Raw genomic sequence first — 26,894 nt, 5'->3', positions numbered from 1 at the left:
GTCTTAGTACAGGTGACAATTAATTGTTTCTTAAGTGATGAGTATGTATTTCTGGTCAGCGTGGGCATTCCCGCTGGTAGGAGTGTCTTGTATGATGCAGGAGGGCATAGCATAGAGATGGGAAATGGAGTGAATTGGCATGGTTGTGGCTCACAATTTCTGCAGCAAATGGGGAGGAAGTAAGCAGCTTGGAAGTAACTGCTATATTGGTGGGTGGGAGTAGGGACCAATGAGCATTGCTATGCTGATTGCTATGCTGAAAAGAGAAGGGGGCCAATGGCTTTAATAGTAGTTTTAGGAGGCCAACTTTTAGCCAACACTTGGGACACTGCAGATGTTCAAGACTTCCTGGCTTTCATGTCAGGTGTACTGATTGATGCAATTCATGCATGCACTGTGGTGACTGGTGAGGATCTGTAGTATATTTCTCTGTGAACATATTATGTAGCCAAGTTCTGGTTTGTCCCAAATCATACAGACCTTATTTCACATAGCTTTTGGACAAAACACAAGTGGTTGGTGCCTTGTTCAGAGAATTGTACTTCATGCAACTGAAACAGTCATGATAACTTTACCCTTTACAGATTGCGTGTGTGTGTATGTGTGTGCACGCGCGCACGTACATGTGTCGGTATAATGAGAACCATCTAGCATTGCTCTTGGTCACTTTCCCTACTTAACCCATTTCAATAAAGTGACTATAACTCCTGTTTGGGTCTTTCCTTCTCAGATGGTTTCCTCCGCCCACCTCAGCTACTCAGGGTTCTAGACTATTTTTATAATGGTCAAAATGTGATCCCAGCAATGGACCAGCAGCGCTTATTAATCTGATATTGAACCTGGTGCTTGGTGTGTTGGCGTGGCATTCCAGACTCGCAAGGGCAAAGCCTTCAGGACATTGCAAAGGCCTCCAGTGCCAGCATGACAAGCACCAGAGTCAAAGTCGTGGGAAAATGCGGCTCCTTCTCGGCTGCTTCCATGCTGATCTGCATGTGAGCAGCCACCTACTCAATCTACCAATCAGATGGAGCCCAGACAGCAACCTCTGCTTTTTACTTTCCCCCAATTTCTCTGTTTTATGTCAATTCATATTTTGAACTTTACTTAACTTCATGCCTTTCGGTTTTCATTTTCTTCACCCTCTTGTTATCATCTTTTCTTCTCATTCCAAAATTGACTCTTACACACACCTTGACTTCTTCTCTGTAATTATAGGCTCGGTTATATAGGCCTGGTATATAGGCCTGCCATAGTCTGCTCAGAGTCAAGCACAGAACCTGTTTATGTTTTTCTGGTTTTAATGATTTTAGTCAACCAATCAGTATTCAACTTAGAAGGAAAAATGGTGATAAACCCTGAAATATATAATATATGGACACAGGGATATATATATATATATATATATATATATATATATATATATATATATATATATGTCAATATCACATGGATCCGTTTCTACTCAAAGAGAACCACAGATTTGTTTGCCATTGTTCAATGTAAGATTTAGTAGCCAAGACATTTTGGGGATATTAACTCCAAACATGGAAATATTTGCTCAGCATTTAAAGTATTTTAGTTACAGCGATTGGATTTACTACTTTGTCCACTGAAATTCATCTAAAATTATTTTGTACAGCTCACAAGGGTAGAACCTTAACAACAAAATAATACTAGCATCAATAATAATAATGATGATAATTGTTTAATCATCAAATGCTAATACTTTATATGAATTGTTATGTAATTATATAATTGTCTGTGATAATGAATTGCCTCCCCATTTTACTGAAACTTAGAGGAATTGTAATATTTCCCTAAGGTATAGAAGTCACAAGGTGATCCTCAGCAGTCTGATTATAGTGCCTCAGTTTACACAAATTATGTTTCCCAAAATTATATTAGAATTTAAAAGATACAATTTTTTGAATTCCAGTAAATATCTATTTAGATGAGGCTAGAATTTTAACGGTTGACTCTCAAAAATCAGACACCTGTAGGAATTCTTCAGGAACTCATAATGCCTCGACGTCATGTACTACGCACATGTTTCAGAGAATACAGGCACCTCTTCACTCACCACAATCCTTGTTTGAATCTCTCCTTTGTATCTCTGCTTCCTCCAGATCCTCCTCCTTGAAGATGGCAGATAAGAGAACCAGGTAGAAAAAAACACACATCTCCCTCCTACTATCTTTCTAGAATTGATTAATAAGCATGGCCTGATCGCTGTTGGTTCACCTGAAAATAAACATGCTGCTTATTATTATGTCCTCCTAGCTTTATGAAACATCCTAATGTATTGCATTCTCTCCCTTGAAATAACCAGGAGAGCATGGAGATGGGACAATGATGGGGACAAACGGTGGGGAGACATGGGGGAATGGAGCCTAACAGATCAGCAATTGGAGTAAAGCCGAGCCACAGAGCCCCTGAGGAGCCCCAAGAATGGACTTCGGGTGAGGAGGTTCAGCCTCCATATCTCCCTCAGGATCAGGGGAGAGGGTCCCATGGGGACCAAAAAACAGACCTGGGCCTATCTAGGCTATTTTTTATTTTTTCTCTTTTCTCATCTTTTTCTCTTCCCTTTTCTTTCTTCAACCATAGGTTTTCTTATTGTTTGGACTTGGACATGGATGGTTTGCCTAATTATATGGGTTGGACCATGGGAGGGAAACCCAGGGAGAAGGCAATGGGCCAGTGGCCCAGGAAGATAGAGAGGGAAGAAGATAGTGGGGAGATGGGTGTGGTAAGCGGACAGTGCCAGGGACAGGGGAATAACAAGGGAAGTGGAACCAGCATCTAGGAGAGGGTAGAGAGCCTGTAAGTATTAGAGCAACACCAAGTTAGTGGAGAGGAAGCACTGAGAGGGAGAAGAAGGGATTAAGTGATGGTGGGGCAGGAGGTGGCAAAAGGAAACAGAGGCAAGCTCTAGGAAGCCAAGGCATAGATAGGGAGATTAACTGGTGTACACTTATGCAAATACATAAATCCATAACAATGGTGGTATGGACCTATATACATATATTTATAAGGCAATACACTGAAGCTGCAGATGGGCCTTGGGCTTCTGCTCATACCTCCCCTCAATACAAGAACACTGTTTTAAGAAATTGGCAAAATGACAGTTTTAAGAAATTGGCATTCTCTCTCCACTCCTGCCCCACCTCACACACACACACACACACACACACACACAAACACACACACACTCACACACGATCACTGAAGACAAAATGGATGCATAAGCAGATGTGGATAAGACAAAGGATGGTGTCCGGCTATTAAAATATACAGAGTCTGGGGTCTTAAAGGCTTGACGGTAAACAAACGGCCATCCAGCCATGAAGCAACAAGCCCACATGGAAGAAGCACACCAGCCAGTGCAACTGTGAGCTGTCAAGACTGGGCAATGGGCATCACTGGAAACAGGCATCAGAAGATTCACAACAAACAGTAAACAAATAAACAAAATTGCATTGGTGAGAATTGAGGGGGGTTGGAGTGGAGAACCAAAGCCCATCTATGGACAATGGAGCATCCCCCACACAGAGGAGTTGCAAGGAGGGGATGAGTCAATCAGGGCACACTAAAGGGTCACGCAGTACACCTCTGTTCTCTGGAGGCTTCCTCAACTCCAGCTATCACGACCTCAGTGCCGCCTCCCAATCTAGACTAGATGGGAGCATGTACATAGGTATAGGCATGTACATAGGTATAAGCAACACACGGAACCCAGAAACAGGAATGGGAATAGAGATACCAAAAGGTAGGGGGAAGTGGGAGAGGGGGGGAGTGAAGGGGCCACTCATTGCAATGAATGGTACATAACTACACAACCCCAGTCAGGGGGAAGAACCACAGAAACCAGAGGAGAAGGAAGATGGCAGTCAGAGTGAGAATTGAAAATAATTAACAATCTACAATCTATCAGGGGCCCTGAGGGTTGGAGGGTGTAGGAGGAAGGGCAAAAAGGAGAAGCTAATCCCAGGGCTTAATGGAAAGTAAATGTCTAGAAAAGAGTGATAGAATGTGTGTACATATATGTCAGATAAAATCGATGTATTCTTTGTAATAAGAGTTGTAAGAATCCTCCAAAAAATGATTTAAAAAAAAGAGCAGGAGAGCATTTAGGCACAGACGCTCAGCACCGAGTGGCAGCCATCCAGTCCTTGCCATCTGTGATTACAGCCTTGCCTGTGCTCAAGTTCAAAGCAGCCTCAGCAATCCTGAAGCAGAGGAACCAGTCTGAAACAGAATTCTCACCATCTCCACGATTCCAGAAAGGACAATACATTACTTTTCCTCACTCCTGGATAAGACAAACCAAAGGAACCGAACTCACTGCCACGGAGATCACACCGACTCCTCGTGACCCTAGAGGACAACTGCTGTGAGTTTCCAAGACTGGAAATCTTCCGGGGAATAGGGAGTCCTCTGTGTCTTGTGCACAGTGGCTGATGGTTTCAGATGCTGACCGTGTGGACCACGGCCCAACTAATAACCACTGGTCACCAAGGCTCCTGGTTAAGACAGTGAGTGAAAAATAATAAAGTAGAAATATGGCTATAGCACCCCGAGTAGCACTGGAATTATCATTCCCTCCCAAAGGTTTTCTGTCAGAAAAGAACTGATGTGCTGGATGATCGCAAACTCTGCGGGAACTGCCAGTGCAGTGCATGCTTCACTTATTATGCTATTAAAACCCAGTAACTTATTTTCTACCATATTGAGTAATTATATGTTTAAAATATATGCTCAAAATACATATATTTTGGTTCATACTTTAATTTATTGGATATAAGTTTTAATAGATTTTTTATGTTTTAATTTTCCCTTTATAAAATAGATAACTTAGATGAAATTAGAAGGAAGTGATATTGATACTATTCTGTGAATGTATATTTCATTAAATAAAACAAGTTATAGACACTGTTAAATTTTGTTGTGTGGTGAGTTCTTTAAACATACTCAAAGTACTGCATTTATGTGGTCATTTCTTTAAACCCCCTCTAATTTTGTATTTTATCCTAGTGACAACCTTAAGAGATGAGTGTATTATTTACTCAAGGTTTAAGAGCACATAGGTAGTGAGACTAAAATTCTAATCCAATTCTGGTAAATCCTCACAATTGAATAAGTGGAGGCACATAATTTCCTGCAGTTTTTTTAGAATAAATTATATTGAAAATGAACCATTAGATTTGAGACTCAATACTGTTACATGAAAAACATACCTAACTGTGAAAAGAATTGTATTAGCCCCAATAAATTGTTAAAATAAAAAAAAAATTAAAAACAAAACAAAACAAAAAAAAACATACCTTTAAATGAAAACCCTTACACAGAAGGAAAAGAAGAGGAGTCAGTGTCTTAGCATTTTGTGCAGACATATTGGGGTATCTACACAGGCAGTCGCATTTGACAATTTTACTTCTGTGTAAAAGAAGAAGGTATTTACCCTTTTGACGAGCAGTTTCTGGCAGCTGTCGATGATTAAATATATTCTGAATATCTCAGATGTTATCATATTTATGTTACTTTCAATGTACTAACATGAGTAATCTCTTTTCAGAAATACAGAAAACACTCAGTGACTGTTTTGATCTCTGTGCCACAGTACTGTGAAAGTTGGCTACCTTTTAATTTCCATGATTTCCCGTCATCGTGGCCACTTGGAAATCCTGGAGGAGAAACATTAGGTCCTTCTTCTCTGCATCAGAACTAAGCCCAAGGATTGACTGAGAGGTGCATAGCTAGAAGCTTATTTTCATTTTTATTTCCCCAAACGTGATCATTAATAAATTGCACAAATATAAATTGAAGGTGCTGGTCAGAGGTAGAAGCAGTTGGCATGACCCATACCTTTGCTAATTGAGGGCTTGAGTCTCTCTTGGGAGAATGTTCTGGAAAGATTATCTCCCAAGACTTTAATTAGTATGACTTTGTATAATCAGGTCTGAACCTTTTCACAATTTTTTCCAAAGAAAAATATTCACCTTTCACTAGACCACTGTTTTGTTTTGTTTATTTTGCTTTTAAATCATTTTATTAGGGGCTCTTACAGCTCTTAAAATATTCAATGCATCAATTGTATCAAGCAGATTTGTCCATATGTTGTCATCTCCATTTCCAAAATATTTTCTACTTGAACACTTGAGATAAGCCCCTTCCTTCCCCTTTCTCTCCCCCCCTTGTGAGTCCTTGATCAAATATATATTGTTATTATTATTTCATATCTTACACTGTCCATTGTCTCCCTTCACCCACATGTCCGTTATTCATCACCTTTTGGGGGCTCTATATATCCAACCTTGTGGTGGGTTCCCCATCCTCCCGCCGCTCCTTCACTGACTATACCCTTACCCTCATTATATCACTACTTCCACTACTGCTCCTGAAGGGTCTGTCTGTCCTGAATGCCATGTGTTGGGAACTCTTACCTGTTCCAAGGTGTGTTCTCTAGTTTAGTCAGATTTGTAAGGTGGAACTGGGTCATGGTAGTGGGAGGAAGGAAGCATTCAGGAACTAGAGGAATGATATGTGTTTTGTCGGTGCTATGCTGCACTTTGGTTGAATCATCCCTTCCTGTACCCTTCTGTGGGGGGATATACAACTTAGACCACTGTTTTTGAAGTTTACTTACATCTTTACTTAGTTCCGACTCTTCTCCTGGAGTAGATCCTGTACACAATACTTGTGACAAAGATATAGAATGAGTCGGGGCAGAGAGGCTCAGCTAGATATGCTTGCAATGTACCTTGTATAACATTGGGAAAATATACATTGGAAAGAAGATCTAATGGAAATTATGGGAAGTATATAAAATTTAGTAAGTTACCCTTAGGTCCTACTACCATTTTAATGTAAGCCACACATGTTACTTATATCTGGGCTACATATATCTATATGGGCAGTTATAGTACCTCAGTAGTTATATTAACTATTGAGGTTTGGGTATTAAGGGCAAATACTTATTAATTTATTGTCCAAATTAACTGTTTTGTTGACATGTATTTCACATCACTTACAGGTCAATGGCTTAAACGTATTAAAGTGTCGTGCCACCATCACCACAATCAATTGTAGGGCAGTTTTCACACTTGTACTCATTTGGTTTACCTCCACATCCCCCTCCCCCAACTGCCCCTGTCATAACCCTAATAAACTACTCCTCCACTTACTGTATCTATAGATTTATCTATCAGGGATTTTATATAAAGAAAATCATGAGATATCACATAACACCTCTCTGACTCATAACCAATTTTTTTTAAAAGAACACAAGGAACAGAGAAGATCAAATTCTGGAGAAGGTGTAAAGAGATTCAAACTCATTAAAAAATATATTTTACTGGGGTCTCTTACAACTCATAACAATCTCCATATCTATCGTGTCAAGCACATTTTGTTGATCTGGTAGGTACATAATCTGTTGTCAATTTGAGAGGATTAAGAGTGAAGAGGTGGAGGTTGGCCTATTGACCAGGTCATAGCTTGATGACTTTATTTGGAGGCATTAAGGAATTAAAGAGCTCACTTGAGGCAAGACACAGACTCACTCCCTGGGAGACATTGAAGCTGACCAGGCACATGGAACTACCAATGTCCTGAGCTGGAGAAGCCACGTAGAGACCCCTGCCAGTGCTGAGAAGCTTATACCACCACTGGATCCACAAGACTTCCCACCCACTGGCCTGTGATCTTCCTGCATTCAGCGTCCTTGCATGTTATATGAGTCAGACGAGAAGTTTATAGATTGGTATCGGACATATGGACTAATATTGGACTTAATGGACTGGATTTGAACTGGACTGGTATGTTTTCTCAATATTCAATTGCTCTTGTATATAAACCTTTTTCCTATATACATATAGGTCTCCCTGGATTTGTTTTTCTAGTCTACCCGACTAACACATTAGGGTACCTTGGGAGCAGGGTATTAGAGAAACAAATGAAAAGATGGAGAAAGGATCCTTGTTTGACCTCTACCTCATGGTCGTTGTTAGGTAGCTTAGCCTAGGTAATTGGGAAGTCCATTTACGCATGCCCAGGAGAACCAGCAAAGGACAAAGCTGGATTTTCCCGCCAGTGGGTGGAGATGGGCGTTACACCTGGAGCAGCCCACCTGGGCCAGGTTACTGCAATTCAACCAATGGGATCGACCTGGGGTCGTTCACCACGCCTCCCCCGGGAACCCTTAAGAAAGCAGGAACTGAGACGGAGAGGGTCTTGCTTGGGTGGTCTCGTCGTCTCGTGGGAGGGGAGAGATCCTTGCGTGTCCCGGAGCAGTCTCTGCCAGGCCGCATGGTCAAAGGAATCCTATGGGTGCCGCGTAAAACCTGATGCTTCTTTGAACTTTCATTAAATTCACTTGGATCACGAGCCCGGCTTCGGCATGAAACCTTTCTCGCGCGGAGCCAAGGACCGAGGCTGAAATCTAGTCCCGGAGAGAGAGACCTTACAGTAAGTAGTGTTTCTTCTTTGGCTAGCCAGAGGTCAGATATGGACATGCAGCTTACCATGCTGTTCTCTGGAAAGAATATGGGAAGTTAATGTTTTGATTATTTTGTCTGGTTGCAACCTTAGGCTATTCCTGTGTGAAATGGCAAAAATGAATGTGATTAATGTATATTTTGAGCTCAGAGGTTGAAATTGCAGTTTGAATTTCTCAGAGACCATGTTGGTGAATGAAAATGGCAGACAGAATGTCAAAACGGCTGTCAGAGAGACTGGCTCTGGCTTGATGCTCTCAGAGACTGAATCCCATGTTTTCTATCAATAGAATAGTTTAGATAAAGCTTAAGATAAGCTAAATAAGAATTAAACTTGACTGTTTTAAGAACTTGGTTTAGCGGCTGATTCAATTTTGTCAATATTAATTTCTTCTGCTCATTATTGTTGATATAATGATGGATAGAAATGATTATTGGGAAGTGCCAAAATAGAGAGCTTGTAACCCCCCTGCTTTGAGCCATTAAAATTTGATCTTTAAATGGGGTTAGGACATGCCTGCAAAGAAAGCTCTGAAAGATAAGCCCCACCCAGTGCTTTGGAGTACTCAGGACCTTTGCATTCCAAGAGCCTTGCTTGGGGGCTGTTGACAGATTGAAGAAAGCAGGAACTCGGGTTTTCAATCTTGATATAGTGTTTTATATCAGAAGCTGGAAAAAATCTGGAAAATATTTCCCATCATCCTTTTCAAAACATTTTCTTTCTACTTGAGCCCTTGGTATTAGCTCCTCATTTTTTCCTCCCTCCCCTCCCATCCTTATGGGACCTTTATAAATTCTAAATAATTATTATTTTCATATCTTATACTGACTGCTGTCTCACCTCACCCATGGTTCTCTTTGGAACGTTTATACACTGTTGGTGGGCTTGTAAATACATACAGCCACTGTGGGAAGCGTTATCGCAAATCCTAATGCAGATGGCAATAGAAATGCTATATGCCTCAGCAATACCATTACTGAGCATATACACCAAAGAAATAATAGACAGATCACAAACAGACATATGCTCTCCCATGTTCATTGCAGCACAGTTCACAATAGTAAGAAGTTGGAAGCATCCTAAATTCCCATCAGTGGAAGACTGGATAATGAAACTAGGGTACATACACACACTGGAATGCGGTACACCCCTAAAAACAGATGAAACCAGGAAGTGCCTCATGGCATGGACGGAACTGGAAAACATTATCCTGAGTGAAGTTAGCCAATCACGAAAAGACAAATACTGTATGATTCTGCTGCTGTAGGGACAAACAATAGGACAGGCACAAGCTCAGGCTTGTAGGGAATCCCATTTGCTGGCCAGAGTAGCCATACAGCGTGGTAGAGAGCCTGACTAGTGACAATGAACCATACAGCATCCTCTCAAGGTATATAACTTGAAGGTCACTTTGGCAGAGGACTTTTCATGTCAGTTGGGATGATATTATTAAGGGAGGGGGAGGGGATGCTGGCCAGTTAGAGACTGTAATGCAAAGTTAGGATGAGGTACTTGCAGACAGGTAGACAGCCCTGTCAGAGGGATGAGAGCTATAAGTCAGGAGCAGGGAAAGGGAGTAGACAAGTGTGGGAGAAGACACGTGCATGACTGTTGGTAGAAAAGGAGGGACTGACCTCCAAGTCGGGGGCAAATGACTAAAATACCTTTAAGACCCTTAAAGGGGAGCATCCCGGGCAACACTGAATAAGCTACCCTGACTTGGGTTTCTGGACACACCCTGGGGAGCCAGGCCAATTGCCATACAACACTGGGCATTGACTCCTAGACCTTCAAGGCACACAACACTCTCCAAAGGCCTCATCAGAGGGATCTGATGTGGAATTCCCTAGGTGAACTAATCTCTACCTCTGATAAAGTTAAAAGTTTATTGTGTCAACCTGACTGATAAACACATGTGGGGTTAATTGAAGGGCGGAGAGATAAAGGGCTCAGTGAGCCTCGCCTTTCTAGTTCTTAGGTCTCTTGATTTCTGATGGTTGGACCAGGATGCAGCTGCCTAGCCAGTTCCCTGCTTCAGCTGGCAAGGCTGACTTCCTGCAAGACATCCCTGAGGAGAAGCCACATGGATCTACCCCAATGCAGTCCTGAGTGCTGGAGTAGTAGTGTGGAGGCCCCTGCCAATGCTGAGATGCTTACACATTCATTGATTTGGCTTTCCTCCTTCAGTCGGCATCATTGTGTGTGTTTTGTGAGATAGAGGAGGACTTTGTGGATTGGTGTGGGACATATGGGCTAATATTGAACTTGTGGGCTTATTCAGCACTGGGTTTGGCTATTTTCTTGATATGCACTTACCTTTTATATAAAACTCTCCCTTATGCATATGAGTTTCTGTGGATTTGTTTCTCTAATGTCCTCAGACTAACACAACCTCAAACATACCTGTAACCCAAAGACTTCAGAGAGAAAATTCATGGTGTTTGAAGAAGCAGACAACTGCAATACCCAGTGTATTGAGCTGTCGGTACATGGGGAGACATGGACTTAGTGCATCGATGTCCTCTATGTGGTATTAAGGCATATTTTTCCAGCAGAACTATAACTGACATTCTCCGTGAATATTATTGTAAATTTTCCCTAACAACCAACTCCCATTATTTGTATAAATAGTGTCCACCCACATAAGGATTTATTCTGCACAAGTGAATAATTCAAGTATTACGATATGTAGTTAGCCTGCACTGGCCCCACATCACCCTCTCAATATTTTAAAAATTAGTCCTAGGGACTAATCAGTGAAAATATTAACAAAACATCTTTATGATCTAGGGAGATGATTGATAAGACTCTGTACCATGAATTAACTGTGTCTTTAAAGAGAGCCAAGACAGAATAAAAAAGAAACCAAAACAAAACATAGATCCAGAAATGGATTCGGGGTTCACACTAAATCCTGGCTTCAATTTAAGAACAATTAATTCTTACATCAGTCCTCACCCCAGGAAGGGAACAAAAAGGTTCTGGGCAATGTAGAAAAGTGTGGTGAAGAAATGAGATGGTTCCCAGCTATGAGGCAGAATAGTGCCTGGTGTCTTAAAGGCTTGTTTACACATAAGCGGCTATCTAAGTGAGATGTCAACTAAGTCTACATGCAAGAAGCACAACAATACCCGTGACCCAAGTATTATAAACCATACAACCCAAAGCCGAAGGAGGGAATGGTATCAGAGCCTAAATTGTGAGATTCTGGGTTGAAGAAAGCTATGGGTGAGAGTGGAAGCACAAGAAACATTGGTGACATCTGCACAGGAAATAATCCTCCTGGGATTTCCCTCTAGTGTGTCCATAATGAAGGGACGGGAAGAAACTGATTACCAAACGGAGTGCATTGGAGAGATGACCGTAGGAGATCAAAATGATAAACCTGACTTGAATGGTTAAAACCTTGCCACTTGATTCCCCATTTGATACGTGTTAAGCCTGATTAGATTTTCAACGTATTCTGTGCGTGTGCATTTCCCCCCTTTTGTATTGACGTTTATTGAAGATGTATTTTGTCATTGGGGGTAGCCATCTTGAAATTTTGTTATATGCTTTTCTGTTTTTTGTTATAAGAAACCCAGGATCGACGATCCTATGGAGACCTTAAGTAGAATAAGGCTTCCTGGGGTGTACGGTGGGGGAGGGGAGGGGAAGGGAAGCTGATCAAGGGAGTGTAAGAAAGAGGGAATGTTTTGAAATTGATTGTGGTGGCAATGGCGCAATACTGCTTGATGTAATTGAAATATGGAATGATATGGTATCCGTATTCGCTCCCAATAAAATGGTTTTGAAAAAAAAGAAGTAATTCATCCAAAACCTTCACCCCAACAACAACAAAATAAAACAAGGATAACCACAGACCAAAAGAACGCAGAAAATAAAAACTACAACAGATTTAAAGTGGGCCAAAAGCGAGAACAAATGATAAGGTGTTAAAGTTAAATATTAACCTAACTTCACCTGCATAAATTCACTTTGCAATGTGTCTGTTACATATGGAGAGTGTTCACATCCTTGGTCAGTGGTCATAGGGCATTCTCTGGAGGCTTAATTCAAGCGGGATCCTGTAAATACATTTGAGGCTCATTGTCATCCACAGCCTTCTGCAAGCCAAGTTGTGACACATTACCTGTTTATTACCTTCCCACTCATCCATGCACCACATTTCTTGAGAAAGGGCCATTTCCTTCAGACTGTGGTCACCATCCAATATATATAAAGGTTCTAGCTGTTTTATCTCTTTTCTGCATTCTGCATCTGGTTTGTTAAGTTCTTGGAACTTGAGATCTTATAACCTGATTTAAAAAACAAAACAAAACCCCAAAACCTCTGTAGCCTGTGACACAGCATCATGCTATCTGGTCTGCCAATTTGGCTTCGTCACCCCTTGCAGCAACATGCATCATGGGAAGTTTCCAACTTGATCCCCCACCCATGGATTTGGGACTCTCCAATTTTCGCAATCATGTAATCTACTTTTGAGATAGTAAATGAGTTCTGTAAGATAGTGCAGTGGCTTATGAAGTGTAGTGAGGGAAGGAGAAGCAGTGGATGAAATAGTTTGGAAAATTTGAGAAATTGGTACCGTTTGAACCTCAGATTCATAGGAATAAGCTTTGTTTTGGTCTTTCATAAAGAAGTTATTGATTTATCTTCCATAAATTTTCATCTGATGTGATTTCATTTTTTGTCCATATCGAAGTATTTCCTGATTTCTCTTTTCATGTCTTTCTTGAGCCATTGGGGTTTTTAATAGTACGTTGCTTAATTTAGTGTGGTGCTTATGTTTTTGTATTGAGGTATATAAAATCGGGGACAGACTGTGTTCTTGCAATGCTATAACTCACTCCTTGTTATTTGCTTTTAGTCTGAAGCCTAGCAGCAATGAGGACTGTCACCCACAGGTTAATCAAAATGTTACAAAGGGATGAGGTATACCCAGAGTAGCACCTTGTCACGCAAACTGCATCCACCTCAGTTCAAATTTCCATCATCTCCCATCTCAAATATTATAACTATTTAATTGACTTCCCAATCCCTCAGAGTCAGATTATGTAATTACTCAATTGGCTTCCCATTTAATAAGAATTAAACATGCAGTTCTTGTCATAGTTCACAAGGACTATGACTTCCACCGAGTCCCATCACTGTTTTCTGAATTACCCACATCTATTTAAAACATAGAATCTTCCCTCTGACTCTTTTCCCCCCGAAACAATCTTGCCCTCTATTAGAATGATTTCCTTATTTCTTTAACTTCTCTGTTTAATGTTATATGGGATACATATAGAATAGACCCCATATCTTCCTTGGGACACATTGAATGTTTTCTTTTTTATTATCTGTAGTCATAAATTATTTTATAATAGATGTGGCACTGGAGACTTTATTTTTTAAACGCTCTATCTCTAGTGCCTAGACCAGTGCTTGTCTATTGTAGGCTGCAAAAATATTTCCTGAACAAATAAATGAACAATGGTTCATCCTGTTATGTCCATTTAAAGTTTAGAGTCTAAAGACCCAGGAAGAAACAGTGCTTTGGTTGAAGCACAGATGAAGAGAGTTCAGCTCTTGGTTCAGCAGAGGCAAGAACTGGAATGTTGGTGCCTGCTCTCAGCTCAAGAAGAAGGCATTTAAGTAATCAGAAAACCACCTTTCACCCACCACAGGTCTTACTCAAGCCCCTAGCTAATGAGGCACACTTAACAATTACTGCAAGAAGTGAGAGCTAAGTCAGTCACTCATATCTTGTAGGAATCTGAATTTTCAAGATCTTTTCTAGAGAGATTTGTATCTCTTTGGCTGTGGACATGCAAGTTAAACTATAATTTCAATATACTAATTTTTCAGAAAATGCTCACATAATTAGTCTCCAGAGCCAGAGAAGCATGTAAAAATCAGAGGAGATTGTCATCAAATTACCTCTTTCCCCACCCTTTCCCCTATAGTCACCTACCATCAATGCACCTTCCAATCTGTAATATCTTGGAGTCTCTGGGTTTCCCAAGTTATGATTACTTTGCATTACTTTTCAGAACAGCTAATTTTCCTATATCCTTTCCTATATCCTAGCATGTCAAAATATAATTTGTTTGGTGGCAGAACTTCCTGCTTATATTTATTAATCCATATGTACACATTGATAGAGTGTAATTACCCCCACAGCATATATATATATATATATAATTTTTTGTCATCTTTATGGACGCAGCTTGCCAGGTCTTCCTCCCACCAAGCTGCAGTGCGGGTTCCCACCACCACCGTTTGCTGTCCATTGACTGTGTAGCTGTCGCACCATGAGGGCTCCTTTATGTGCCCAGAACATACAGCTCCTTTATGTACCATACAGCTCCTTTATGCACCACGAGGACTCCTTTATGTACACAGGACAATTGATACAGCAGAGAAGTACAAGTAAAACCTGAAGAATGAAACAAAGCCTAGGAACTATGAGGTAATGGGATGGAATCATGATTCTTCTGAATGACTAGATAAATATTTTCTAAAAATCTAGTATTTCCCCCCTAAATCACCTTTCATAGTTCATTTTATGAACAGATCCTCTCCCATAAGTACATGATCCGAAGGAGAGGATGAATGTATGTCTTCCCCCAAACAAAAATACAAAAACCCTAATGCCATTGAGATGTGTCTGACTCACTGGGACATAGGATTTCATAGACTGTAACTCTTCAGGTTAAATATGTCTACATATAATAAAATATATCCAATTAACAGTTTTATGGACATAGAATTCACATATACATTTCAGTAGTCGAATCATACTAAAAGTAGTTTAATTAGACTTAGGTTTCAACCGTACAATGAATTTCAGTCATACTAAAGAGTCACCACAATCAATTTTAAAACATTTTCTTTTTTCTTCTACTCATTATTATTATTATCTCATTTCCCTTCAAACCTCCCCTACCTTACCCTTATGAACTATTCATGCAGCTATTGTCTTTATAGAATTTCCTATCATAGATTTCATATACAGGAAATCATACAAAACAAAAATAAAATTAAAAACCACATTAACAAAATAAAATAGAGAAAACTTCAATTGCAAAGAAAGCTGAAATATTAATAACTAGAACACACTTAAAATGGTCCAGACGGGACATCAAATGACGTGGCGTTAACTTTTAGCCTCACTGCGTCTATAGCATGCACTTTCCAATGCGCTCTGCCACAGACCTAGCCTATTCGCACCCCTGGGGTTTGGTCCCAGAGGATTCTTAGGAAGCACCATCTATTGGGGACTGGGCAAACGGATTTTAGGCTTTCTGCACAATATCAAAATATTTTTTGACAAGGCTTCCATTTAAAAATATAACTTCCATAGGATTTTCAAAAGGATAGTTTATTATTATTATTGTTAAATACTTTCATTGGGGGCTCTTACATCTCGTATCGCATTTCATACATTCCTCCAGTGTGTCAAACACATTTGCATATATGCCGCCATCATCATTTTTAAAGCATTCTCTTCCCACTTGAGCCCCTGATATCAGCTCCCCATTTCTTCCCCCTCCCTCCCCTGCGTGCTCTCTATAACGGACCCTTGATAAGTTATGGATTATTGTTTTCATATCTTACATCGTCCTCCATCGCCCCTCACCTACTTTTCCATTGTTCATCCCCCTGAGAGGGGGGTTATAGATTGATCCTTGTGATCAATTCCCTCTTTCTGCCTCCACCCTGCCCTAATCCTCCTGGTATCTCTACTCTCCTTATTGGCCCTGAGGGGTTTCTCTCTCCTGGATTCCCTGTGTTGCGGGCCCTTATCAGTAGCAGTGTGCGTGTTCTGGTCTAATCCAATGTGTAAGGTAGAACTGAGGTCATGATAATGGGGAAAGGAAGCACGAAAGAACTAGAGGAAAGTTGTGTGTTTCATCAGTGCTGTACGGCACCTTGACTCACTCATTCCTTCCCTGTGACCCCTCGGTAGGCGGATGTCCAATTGTCTACAGATGGGATAACATGTCATTAGAATCTTATTCAGTTAGTCTCTTCAAGAATTATGTGCTAGTGCCAAACTGAATCAATCAGACAAGAATCAACTAGTCAGTGGGAGAGGGGAAAAAACAAGGAGCTGATACCAAGGGCTCCAGTAGAAGGAAATGTTTGAAAATGATGATGGCAACAAATGTACTAATGTGCTTGACACACTAGATGTATGTATGTATTATGATAAGAGTTGTACGAGCCCACAATCAAATGATTTTAAAAAATAAAACTTTATGAAAATTATCAAACTTAAGTGAAATAAGGAACAAATGGTTTTAACACTTCAGCCAGAACAATTGTTCCGCATTATTATCTTTCCTTTTCTAGAGTCATTTTCTAAACACAATGTTGTTGGCAATAGTTTCTGTAGAGTACCAGTCAGTATACAGTGATACGACAAAGTACGTCCTGACATTCCCATGACATTCCTGAACACCTCTCTTTATAGTCTATATTATTTGAGAGAATGGAGGGAGGATTTTCATTCATTATAGAGACCTGTTGATGAAGCTTCAAAAGAAGTTTCTGGGTCCCTTCTTATTCCAGATTGCTCTAAGCCTGATTATATTAGACATTCAGGAGGAGCCATTTTTAATACAGTATTGTGATTGAAACTTGATATCTGAGGGGATACCCCTCCGCCCTCCCCCCCCAAAAAAAACCAGGCTAAAAATCTTGACCGATGTGAGGGCAATAGTGCATTTGGAGTTCAATCCACCAGGCTAGACTTTTAAATCAAACTTTCTATTTTGAGGTTCTGAAAATACTGTGTAACAGTGTGAGACAAAAAAGAGCTGATTTGTGGCAGATGGGGCACTGGTTTTGCCACCATGACAGCACACCTGCTCAAAAAGTCATCTCAGTGTACCAATTTTTGGCAAACAACAGCAACAAAAAGCAACATGTCTCTCTGACCCCACACACCTTATTCACCTGATCTCAACCTGTGTGACTTTGTTTCCATGAACGAAGAGGGACATGAAAGGAACAGCGATTTGATGAGGTAGAATAGGTGAAGAAAAAGACGTGGAAGGTGCTGTCTGTCAGCCATCTAAACAGATGAGTTTGGGAAATATTTCCAAGAATGGAGTGGCAGATTTGACAAATTTATTAAGTGTAATGGAGTGTACTTTGAAGGTGATAAGGTTGTTCTGTTAAAAAACATGTAAATGCATAGCTTTGGGAATAATCTGTTTGTTTTTGTTTTCATTTTTTGGGGGGGACTAGTCCCTTGTATAGATCTTCATGTTTCCCAAAAGTTAAGCACTCATGTCCCTATAATAACAATTGACAGCTTTTGAGACCGTGAGAGTGTTAATGTTCGTGGCCTTTTTAATGTTTCCTATTTATTGGAAAAGTAGCTTATTTTAAAATTTTCACACAGTCACATTAGTCATTAATTAATATATAATAGTCTCTGCATTAGGAGCCCTGGTAGCTGTTGTTATGAGTTGAGCTTTTACCTTCAAGGTCAGCAATTCAAAACCAGCAGCTTTTATGCAGGAGGAATTGGGTCCTTTCTCTTCTCTAAAGAGTTACAGTCCCAGAAACTCCCGAGGGCAGGTCCTCCCTGACCTGAAGGGTCACTGTGAGTCGCCAAAACCCCATGGCAGTCAATTTGGGTTATTCTCTATATTTACATAGAATATATGTAATTTTTGCACATGTATCAACATTTTGAAAATATCAACAATATGCCCTGTTAACATGTTTCTTCTGCATCGTGAATATATTCCTTCATATTTTTGTATCAAATAGTCTTTCTTATAATCATGTAGTCTTTCTGCTATTTTACAGTTCTATTTACTCATTTCTATGTGTTCTATATCTTCAAATTATATAATATTGATTTCAAGTCATAATGTCCCCAGGTGCTCCTTAGGGTTTTCATGATTGTGACTGTTCAGAAGCAGATTACCTGATCTGTCTTCCAAGGTACCTCTGTGTGTATTCGAAGAAGCAACCTTTTAGTTAATACCTAAATGTTTAAACATTTGTGCTACCCAGGGACTCCATTCAAACAAAAATAAAACTTTATTCTTTAGTATTTTAAGGTAGTATCATTAGTACTTATACTGATCTTAATTCCTTGAACATTATACTATAAAGACATCAGGAAACTTTAGAAGAGATAATTTATTTTTTCTTTAAAAATCATTTTATTGGGGACTCATACAGCTTTTATCACAACTCATACATATATCCATTGTGTCAAGCACACTTGTACATTTGTTGGGTATAATTTTTTTTAAGCTGAGTCTAGAGAAGTATCAGGGTCAATAAGTAGATTAGTGGCTCTCATCCTTTTGTACAGCTGAGAATAATGTCATAAACTTCAGTCATATTCCTGAGCCCCATGCCCATGGATCCTGATTTCGTTTGTCCAGAATGGGCACAAATTACATTTTTAGCCAAAAATTATAAGTGATTCTCATTAAGTGATCAGAGAACCATTCTTAAGAATCACTGACATAGACTGGAGACCTCACGTTTACAGGATTAAAAGGAATGATCATTTTATGTATTACAAAACAACTCTGGCAAATTTACTTGCTTCTCAGTCTATCATCATATCTTTTCCTTTTGCCAATGGAGGTGAGTTCTGTGTGGCGGGCAATGTTCTGGGCATTAGGGGTGCAGACACTGTTTTTCCTCTCTCACAGTCGGCGTGAAGCTTGTTAAATATTGAAGTATCCATGACTATTAAGTAAGACTAGTAGAGGAGTTCGGTGGGCACAGTCCCTGTCCTTCCTCTAAAACAATTAATCTAAAAATCATAACTTAAAGAAGAAATGGGTTTAAACACATCCCCCCTTAAAATTAGGAAAAACATAACTCAGTAAGTGTAGTGGATTTTCACTCCCTGACTTTCACAGATATAATTTCTGAACTGACAACTTTTCCTTCTGCTGTTACCATTGTTGTTCTACAGGTGCTATGTAGTCAGTTCTGACTCATAGTGACCCCAAGTGCAACAGAACACATTGTCTGTAGTGCACGGTACTGCTACCCACTCCCTGGAGGTCTGACACCTCCCCATTAACATTTCCAGTGCACGTACAACTTGCTTGTTCCTGAGACTGTGGGCTAGGGGGTTAAGCAGAGAAGTAAGAACCGTTCCAAACAGAAAGAGACCCTGGTTCAGCTTTGGAGTGTTGGCAGCCCCGGGTCTCATGAAATGCACCTGCCTGGACCCAAATAGAGACCCACCACACAGAGGTGAGAGGAGCAGGTTGCCAGAGCTCTGTTCCTGCCTTCTGGGGAGTTCATTCTCAGAACAGCGAGGAAGATGACAGCATAAGATGACAACATGAGTGACAAAGGACGCAGGAGAGAGACCAGGCTTCAACTCGATGCACCAAGACGTGAATACAATATACTAGCCTGTACTAGGGAACTAATAGAGATAGGTTTGCGGGGCTGGCCCCAATATCAACTTTGTGGACCACCCCTATCCCACCCCGGGAAGAATGCACTTCAGAGCACAGCATTGAAGCTACAGCCTAGGGAGGGGCACATCTGATTAGAGCACACAGGAATAAACGAAGAGGGATGGAGCATCAGGGAAACACATCCTGGTGAACCAAACCCTGAAGACGATATTCATGCTCAGAGCAGACACTGTACAGAGAGGACCACAGCACCGGCCCCATCACAAGACAGGACGTCTCTCACTGGACCATCACCCTAAGGAGTACAACACCGGACACACAGTGCAGAAATTGTTCCCAATTTAACCCTACCACATTGGGGTGAAACACTAAGGGTAAACAACAGAGCAGAAAGGGGAGTAAAGTGATGAAATCCCCGTGGAATACCAAAAATAGATTTTGGGGACAGAGTGTGGCTCCCCATCATTCTCTACTGGAATATACTTCTAACGGTAAAAAAACAGACCTGGAACTATTTATAGGCTTTTCCATTTATGTTATTGAATTTTTTTGTTCCTGTTATTTTGCTTTTGTTTTGTTGGTTTTGCCTTCCTTTTTTGTTTTCTTGGGCTTTGCCTGGTTTTTGCACATATTAATGTCTCTGCGTGTCTATCTAGATGATTTAGGCAGGATAAACAATTTGGAGATGAAAAAAACCCAAAATTGATGTTTCCGGGGGAACACAGGAGAAGGGGTGGTGGGGGAAAGGAACCAACCTAGGGACAAGGGAACAATAAGTGAAATAAAATCAATGCAGAGAAGGGTGTAGGATTCCTAGTGGGTCTTAATCAAGGGCAATGTAACAGTAAGGAATTGCTAAACCCGAATGAAGGCCCAACATGATGTTGGGACAAGAGGAAAGTAAAAGGACATCGAGGAAATAACTAGGAGGCAAAGTACATTTATAAAGGTCTAATACAGGCATTCACATATGTAAATGTATTCATGTACAATGATAAATAGCTCTATGTACTTATATCTCTATATGTTAAGAATTAAGGCAGCACTCTCTCCTGCCCCTCTCGTTTCCCACCCCCACATGTATCACCAAGAAGAGTTGAGTATGGGAAAACTTTCTCATCCAAGTATCTGCAGAGTTGGTCTCCCAGCAAGCCAAAACAAGAGCATCTCTTCCCAGGAAGGCTCTTCTCGAGTATGGCCAATGATTGTGGTCACCTGTTATCTTCGTGACCTGCTCCAAGGTAAGTGCTTGGGGCTCCTTCATGGGCACCTGGCAAATGCCTCTGAAGATGCCTCCTGCTCAGGTGACTCTGACCTCCTGTACCATGGCCAGCACTGCCTTCCTCGCCAAAAGCATACAGAACACTCCAGATTTGCTGAAGGCCTCCGATGGACTATGTTCTGAAATCTTAGTCGAGTCTCATGATCTAGATGGTCCAAAGAAACTCGGGAGGACGCCTATTACAAAGACTGTGCACCAAGCACCAAAGACAACCAGAATCCCAAACTCCCCAGTCACAAACTGCACTTCCTCTGAGCAACTGCACACCCCACACCCTTCTGCAGGTCACACTCCTGCTCGCCAAAATCCACCTACCACCCCTGACAGTGCCCCTGGAAGCCTGTGTTCACTGGGACGCTCTCACTGAGGGCCCCAAATTCAAACCTGGGGCTCCAGAAAGGATTCAAGGCCACACTGAGAAAGAACACTTATCTACAGTGGAGCAAGCAAGACCACATATCTCACCCCACCCTGCATCCCTAGGTCAGGAATGTGATGGAATGGGGTCATTGTGGGATGGGAGCAAAGGGAATTTTAAAAATAAACATTGTTGAATCTTCTTAAAAAAAAAGAATTAGGATAGTAGATGTACATTGGGCCTTGACTTAAGCACTCCCTCAACACATGAATATGTTCTTTTAAAATCTGGCATTCTGTGATGCTCACCGTCCTGTCATGATTGCTGAAGACAAAATGAGTGCATAAGTAAATGTGCTGAAGAAAGCTGATGGTGCCTGGCTATCAAAAGATATAGAGTCTGGGGTTGTAAAGGCTTGAAGATAAACAAGCAGCCATCTAGCTCAGAAGCAACAAAGCCCACATGGAAGAATAACACCAGTCTGTGTGATCATGAGGTGTTGATGGGATCAGGTATCAGGCATCTGAGACCCACAATAAAAGCATACCAATGTGTGTGTGTGTGTGTGTGTGTGTGTGTGTGTGTGTGTGTAGTGGAAACCCAAAGCCCATCTGTAAACATTTGGACATCGCCTTACCGAAGGGCCATAAGGAAGGGATGAGCCAGTCAGGGTGCAGTATAGCATTTGATACAACATACAACTTTCCTCTAGTTTTTTAATGCTTGCCCCTCCCCCACTATCATGACCCCAATTATATCTTACATATCTGTCTAGACCAGAGCATGTACATGGGTACAAGTAAGGTCTGGAAACAGGGAATCTAGAACAGATAAACACTTCAGGACAAATATCAGGAGTAGCTATACCAAGAGGGGAAGAGGAAGGCAGGGGAAGAACGGGAGAACCATTCACAATGAGCCGTGTCTAGCCCCCTCCCTGGGCGATGAACAACAGAACAGTGGGTGAAGGGAGACATCGGTCAGTGTAAGACATGAAAAAATAATAACAATTTATAAATTATCAAGGGTTCATGAGGGAGGGAGAGTGGCAGCGGGAGGGAAAAAATGAGAAGCTGATACCAAGGGCTCAAGTAGAAAGAAAATGTTTTGAAAATGATGATGGCAACAAATGTACAAATGTGCTTGACACAGTGGGTGTATGGATGGATTGTGATAAAAGATGTATGAGCCCCCAATAAAATGATTTAAAAATGAGCAAACAAACCCAAATGTTTAATGCAAAGCATCATACAGTATACTTAACACTGCTTATAATAAAATTCATCCTGTACATATTTATATGTAATAAAATTATTATTAAACTATAGGCAATCACATGAATTTCAGTCTGTCTCTGGGAAGTCCAGTGAAGTGGGTATATAAAGTCATACATTTCTGATACCATACCATTTATGTCCAATGTGTGCTTTAGCTTATGACTATAAAATGATACTCTGTTATGTGAGGTAGGCTTGATTGGCACATATCTAAATAGTTCATGCTGTATGAGAAACAGGGAGCTTACTCAAAGAAAGCTAAAATGAAATTTTTTTAATGTGTAAATTGGGTTCTATACTAAGACTAACTTAATTTTTGTTATTTGGATTATTATAACATATCAATTGACAGATTACATTTATCTATATTATTTTCCTTATATCTTTCTAAAATGGTTAATGTAACACAATGATTTATTTTGACTAAAAACAATTGAACGCATGTCTATAAACACATATGCAAGGTATTAATAAATGAAACTAAATAAGTAAAATTGACTACATTTGGCTTAATTGATGGTCTCACCAACTTGATATTTGCTTTGGTGTGGTAAAATGGTAATATTTTAATACTCTGTATTTATCGATTGGCAACTTTTTAAATTTGTATTTTCTAATTTAGTGATCCAGACCACAAGGTGAAAAAAAATTCTTCCAGCTTCTCAGATGATGAAATTTGAGCCTGTAGTGACCAGAAAACTTTGCTGAGGTTGCTCTCTTGAGAAGTAAATCCTCCAGCATGAAGGGCTGCTTTCTCTGTTAGACTCAGTTACTTCTGTGGTGGAAACAGGTCAGCAGAAGACAAAAAACCTGATTCCGTGCTGTTTACTATCATTTAGCAGAACTGTGCCTTTGACTAAGCCACTTCGAGCCTCAATTTTCTCCTCTGTACAAAAAGAAATGAAGACAGCCACATTACAATTAATGATTTCTAAAACAGTCATGAAAACCAGGGACCCAAAGAGGGAATTCTCAGGATAGCTCCTTCCCGTCTTGTTTCAACATTTGAATGATTCATGAGCATGTGTAATTCTGTGAATTGTTCATGAAAATAAATTCTCTAACCAATTTGCACATATGTGTGAGTTTTAAAAGGCAGGGATGTCAATAGTCTTGGGGACAGACAGGATCATATGAATTGGTCTTGGATAAAGAAAAGCCGTACAGAGTGGGAATTAATGAACTCAGATTTGAAGAATGAAGAAGTTGTTGTGAGATGCTATCAAGTCTGTTTCAACTCTTATTGACCCATTTACAACAGAAGGAAACACTGCCTAGTCCTGCCCCATCCTCATGGCTGTTATATTTGAGCCCAATGTTATGTTGACCGTTCTGTTGTTATTCATAAAGTTTTCAGTAGATAACCTCCCAGAAGTGTTCAGCTTATTTAGTCCTCTTAGTCTGGAAGCCCTGCCGAAATATATTCATCTTGGGTGACCCTGCCGGTATCTGAACTATCAGTGACATAGCTTCTAGTATCATGGTAACACACAAGCCACCTTGGTATGGCAAACTGACAGACAAATGGTGGAAGAGGGAGTAGGGGTGGCCATGAAGAGAAAGGGGATTTGGGAGAGTAGTGAAAAAGCATTTTCCAGGTATAGGGAACAGCATGGGGAAAAGTGCATGACTGGGTGAGAAAATTGCACTCAGGAGAAACAACAAGCTCTGGGCATTGTTGGAGTCAAGTAGATCTAGATTTGGTAGCAGGCAGGCTAGACCATGCCATGAAAGGCCTTTCTATCGAGAAAAGGAGTCTATAGTTTACCCTGTAGAGCATGAAAAGCACACATGAATGATGGTCTCTGGGCCATGAAAATGGAGACCTGCATGCAGGAAAATCAGTGTTGTAGGAATTTGGATAGACTTCAGTGAACTTCCATAAGCGACTGTTACTGGGAATTAGGAGAAAACAATGAAGAAGAGGGTACAGATAAGCTCCATGTGGAGGGCCTAATGAACATAACTCAGTGCATCAGTAGGTGTCAAAAAAGAAAATTGCTGTATCTCTCTTGATTACATTGGTCTTACTTAAGACCTGCAGTTAACTGGCCGTTCATTCAGAAGTCCTATATAAAAGCAAGCTGGTAAATGCTCTGTACTTTTGTAGACTACTTTATTGTCTCCCAAAGTAGAGTACATTTTCTCACCTCTTTCTTGCTACTTCAAAAAGAAAGAAAAGAGGAGATTGGATTATCTCCATCGCACAATAAAGAAAGCATTCTTAGAGGATGGGGCAAAACTCATTTCACCAAAACCAGCTGAACGGTCCACATCAGAGATGTTTCTCTGAACCACTAGCACTTTGTTCTTCTTCCAAAATCCATAAAAGTTCAATGATGTAGTTAACAACTGCCATTGTTAGAAGGAAGGAATATGAGGTGTCCAACATTTGTAGATGGAGAAAACAGGGACATACAAGCACTAAATTGATTTCCTCAACTCGATGGTCTCTCAGTAACGCTGTATAAATCTTTCAGTTAAATCCATGAAACAGAACAACCTACTTTGAGATGAGGCATCTCTTCAATACTTTTCTCAGTGCGCCCACAACTTCCCTGTTCCTCAGACTGTAGATAAGGGGGTTCATCATGGGAGTGAGGATGGTGTCGAACATGAAGAGAGCCTGGTTTAAGATGGGGGTGTGGGAGGATCCAGGCCTCATGTATATCATCATGGCTGGACCATAGTAAAAAGTGACCACAGTCAAATGGGAAGAGCAGGTGGCCAGAGCCTTGTTCCTCCCTTCTGGTGAGTTCATTCGTAAGACGGCCAGGAAAATGAGGGTGTAGGAGGCCAAAATTAGGCTTACAGGGAGAAGAACCACAATAATGCTGGTCACCACTACCCCTTTCTCATAAGCAGAAATGTCCTCACAGGACAGCTTCAAGATGGCCTTTACCTCACAGAAGAAGTGATGGAGTTCCCGCGGGCCACAAAGAGGAAAGTGCATGGAGTAGGTTGTGTGAACTAGGGATGCCAAAGCCCCCGCTACCCAGGACCCAATGGCCATCTGCTGGGAGACCTGGGGACTTATAATGATTGGGTATTTCAGAGGGTGACAGATGGCTACATATCGATCATAAGCCATGAGGGTCAGGAGGATGCACTCAGCAATCCCCAGAGTCAAGGTAAAGAAGATCTGAGTCCCACAGCCAATCAGGGAGATTTTCTTCTTCCCTGAGAAAAAGTTGACTGCCATTTTGGGGACTGTGCTAGAGATGAAAGCCAAGTCAATGAGGGAGAGCTGGCTAAGCAGAAAGTACATGGAGGTATGGAGGTGGGGATCGAGCCAGATGAGAAAGATCAGAGCGGTGTTTCCCGTTAAGGCGATGGTGTAAATCAGGAGGATCATGGAGACAAGGATGCCGACATGTTTCATCCCCGGGAAAAGGCCCAGGAGAATGAAGTCTGTGCTTAATGTCTCATTGCCTGTATCCATGGTTTCTTCTTATCAGCTCCACCTGAAAGAGATTTGAAACTTTCAAAGCATATGCATATAGGAGAACGGGGGATGAAACCAGACAAATAAAATATAGTAACTGATCCTAGGCCATGAAAGCTTTTTGGGGGGAGCAAGAATTTTCTCTGTTTTATGAAGATGCTGAAATCACAGGAGAGGAATTAATAACTGGTACATAAGAAATGTCACCACCAGGCTGTCAGCTTGTCATACTGTGGTAGATTCTGTGTTGTTATGCTGCTGCCTGTTATGCTACTGGCATCTCCAATACTGGCAGAGTCACTCTTGATGACTGTTTCTGCAAAGCTTCCAGATTAATACAGATTAGGAAGAAAGGCCTGCAATTTATTTACTTCCTAGGCTTAGCCAATAAAAAAACGTAAATATCACAACAGAATACTTTGTGATATAGTGCTGGAAATTAGTCTAAACATATTGACTTTCATGAAGATGACTGTTATGTTTGTATATTAGGTCACATTGGGGCCAACTTGATGACATCTAACAACATCATGGGATATGCCTTGTTATATATTCTGGCATCAAATTCTAACCATTTTTGTTCACCTTCTCTTCTGCTCACGTAACGCTATCCATCTGAAAATGTCGA

The 26,894-nt window shown here is 40.7% G+C and overlaps 1 protein-coding gene and 1 pseudogene across 1 annotated transcript; one reads left to right on the top strand and one right to left on the bottom strand.

The window, feature by feature from the left end:
- Nucleotides 1-276: 276 nt before the first annotated feature.
- Nucleotides 277-21,553, top strand: LOC142440319 (protein Flattop pseudogene; annotated as a pseudogene).
- A 3,771-nt stretch (nt 21,554-25,324) lies between these two features.
- Nucleotides 25,325-26,263, bottom strand: LOC142440318 (olfactory receptor 2L2-like). Its single transcript, XM_075542789.1, has one exon. It carries the CDS (start codon nt 26,261-26,263, stop codon nt 25,325-25,327), a length of 939 nt encoding a protein of 312 aa, XP_075398904.1.
- Nucleotides 26,264-26,894: the final 631 nt, after the last annotated feature.

Source organism: Tenrec ecaudatus, chromosome 2 (genome assembly GCF_050624435.1).
Source record: "Tenrec ecaudatus isolate mTenEca1 chromosome 2, mTenEca1.hap1, whole genome shotgun sequence".
Lineage (NCBI taxonomy): Eukaryota > Metazoa > Chordata > Mammalia > Afrosoricida > Tenrecidae > Tenrec > Tenrec ecaudatus.
This window is presented reverse-complemented; position numbering and strand designations above follow the sequence as displayed.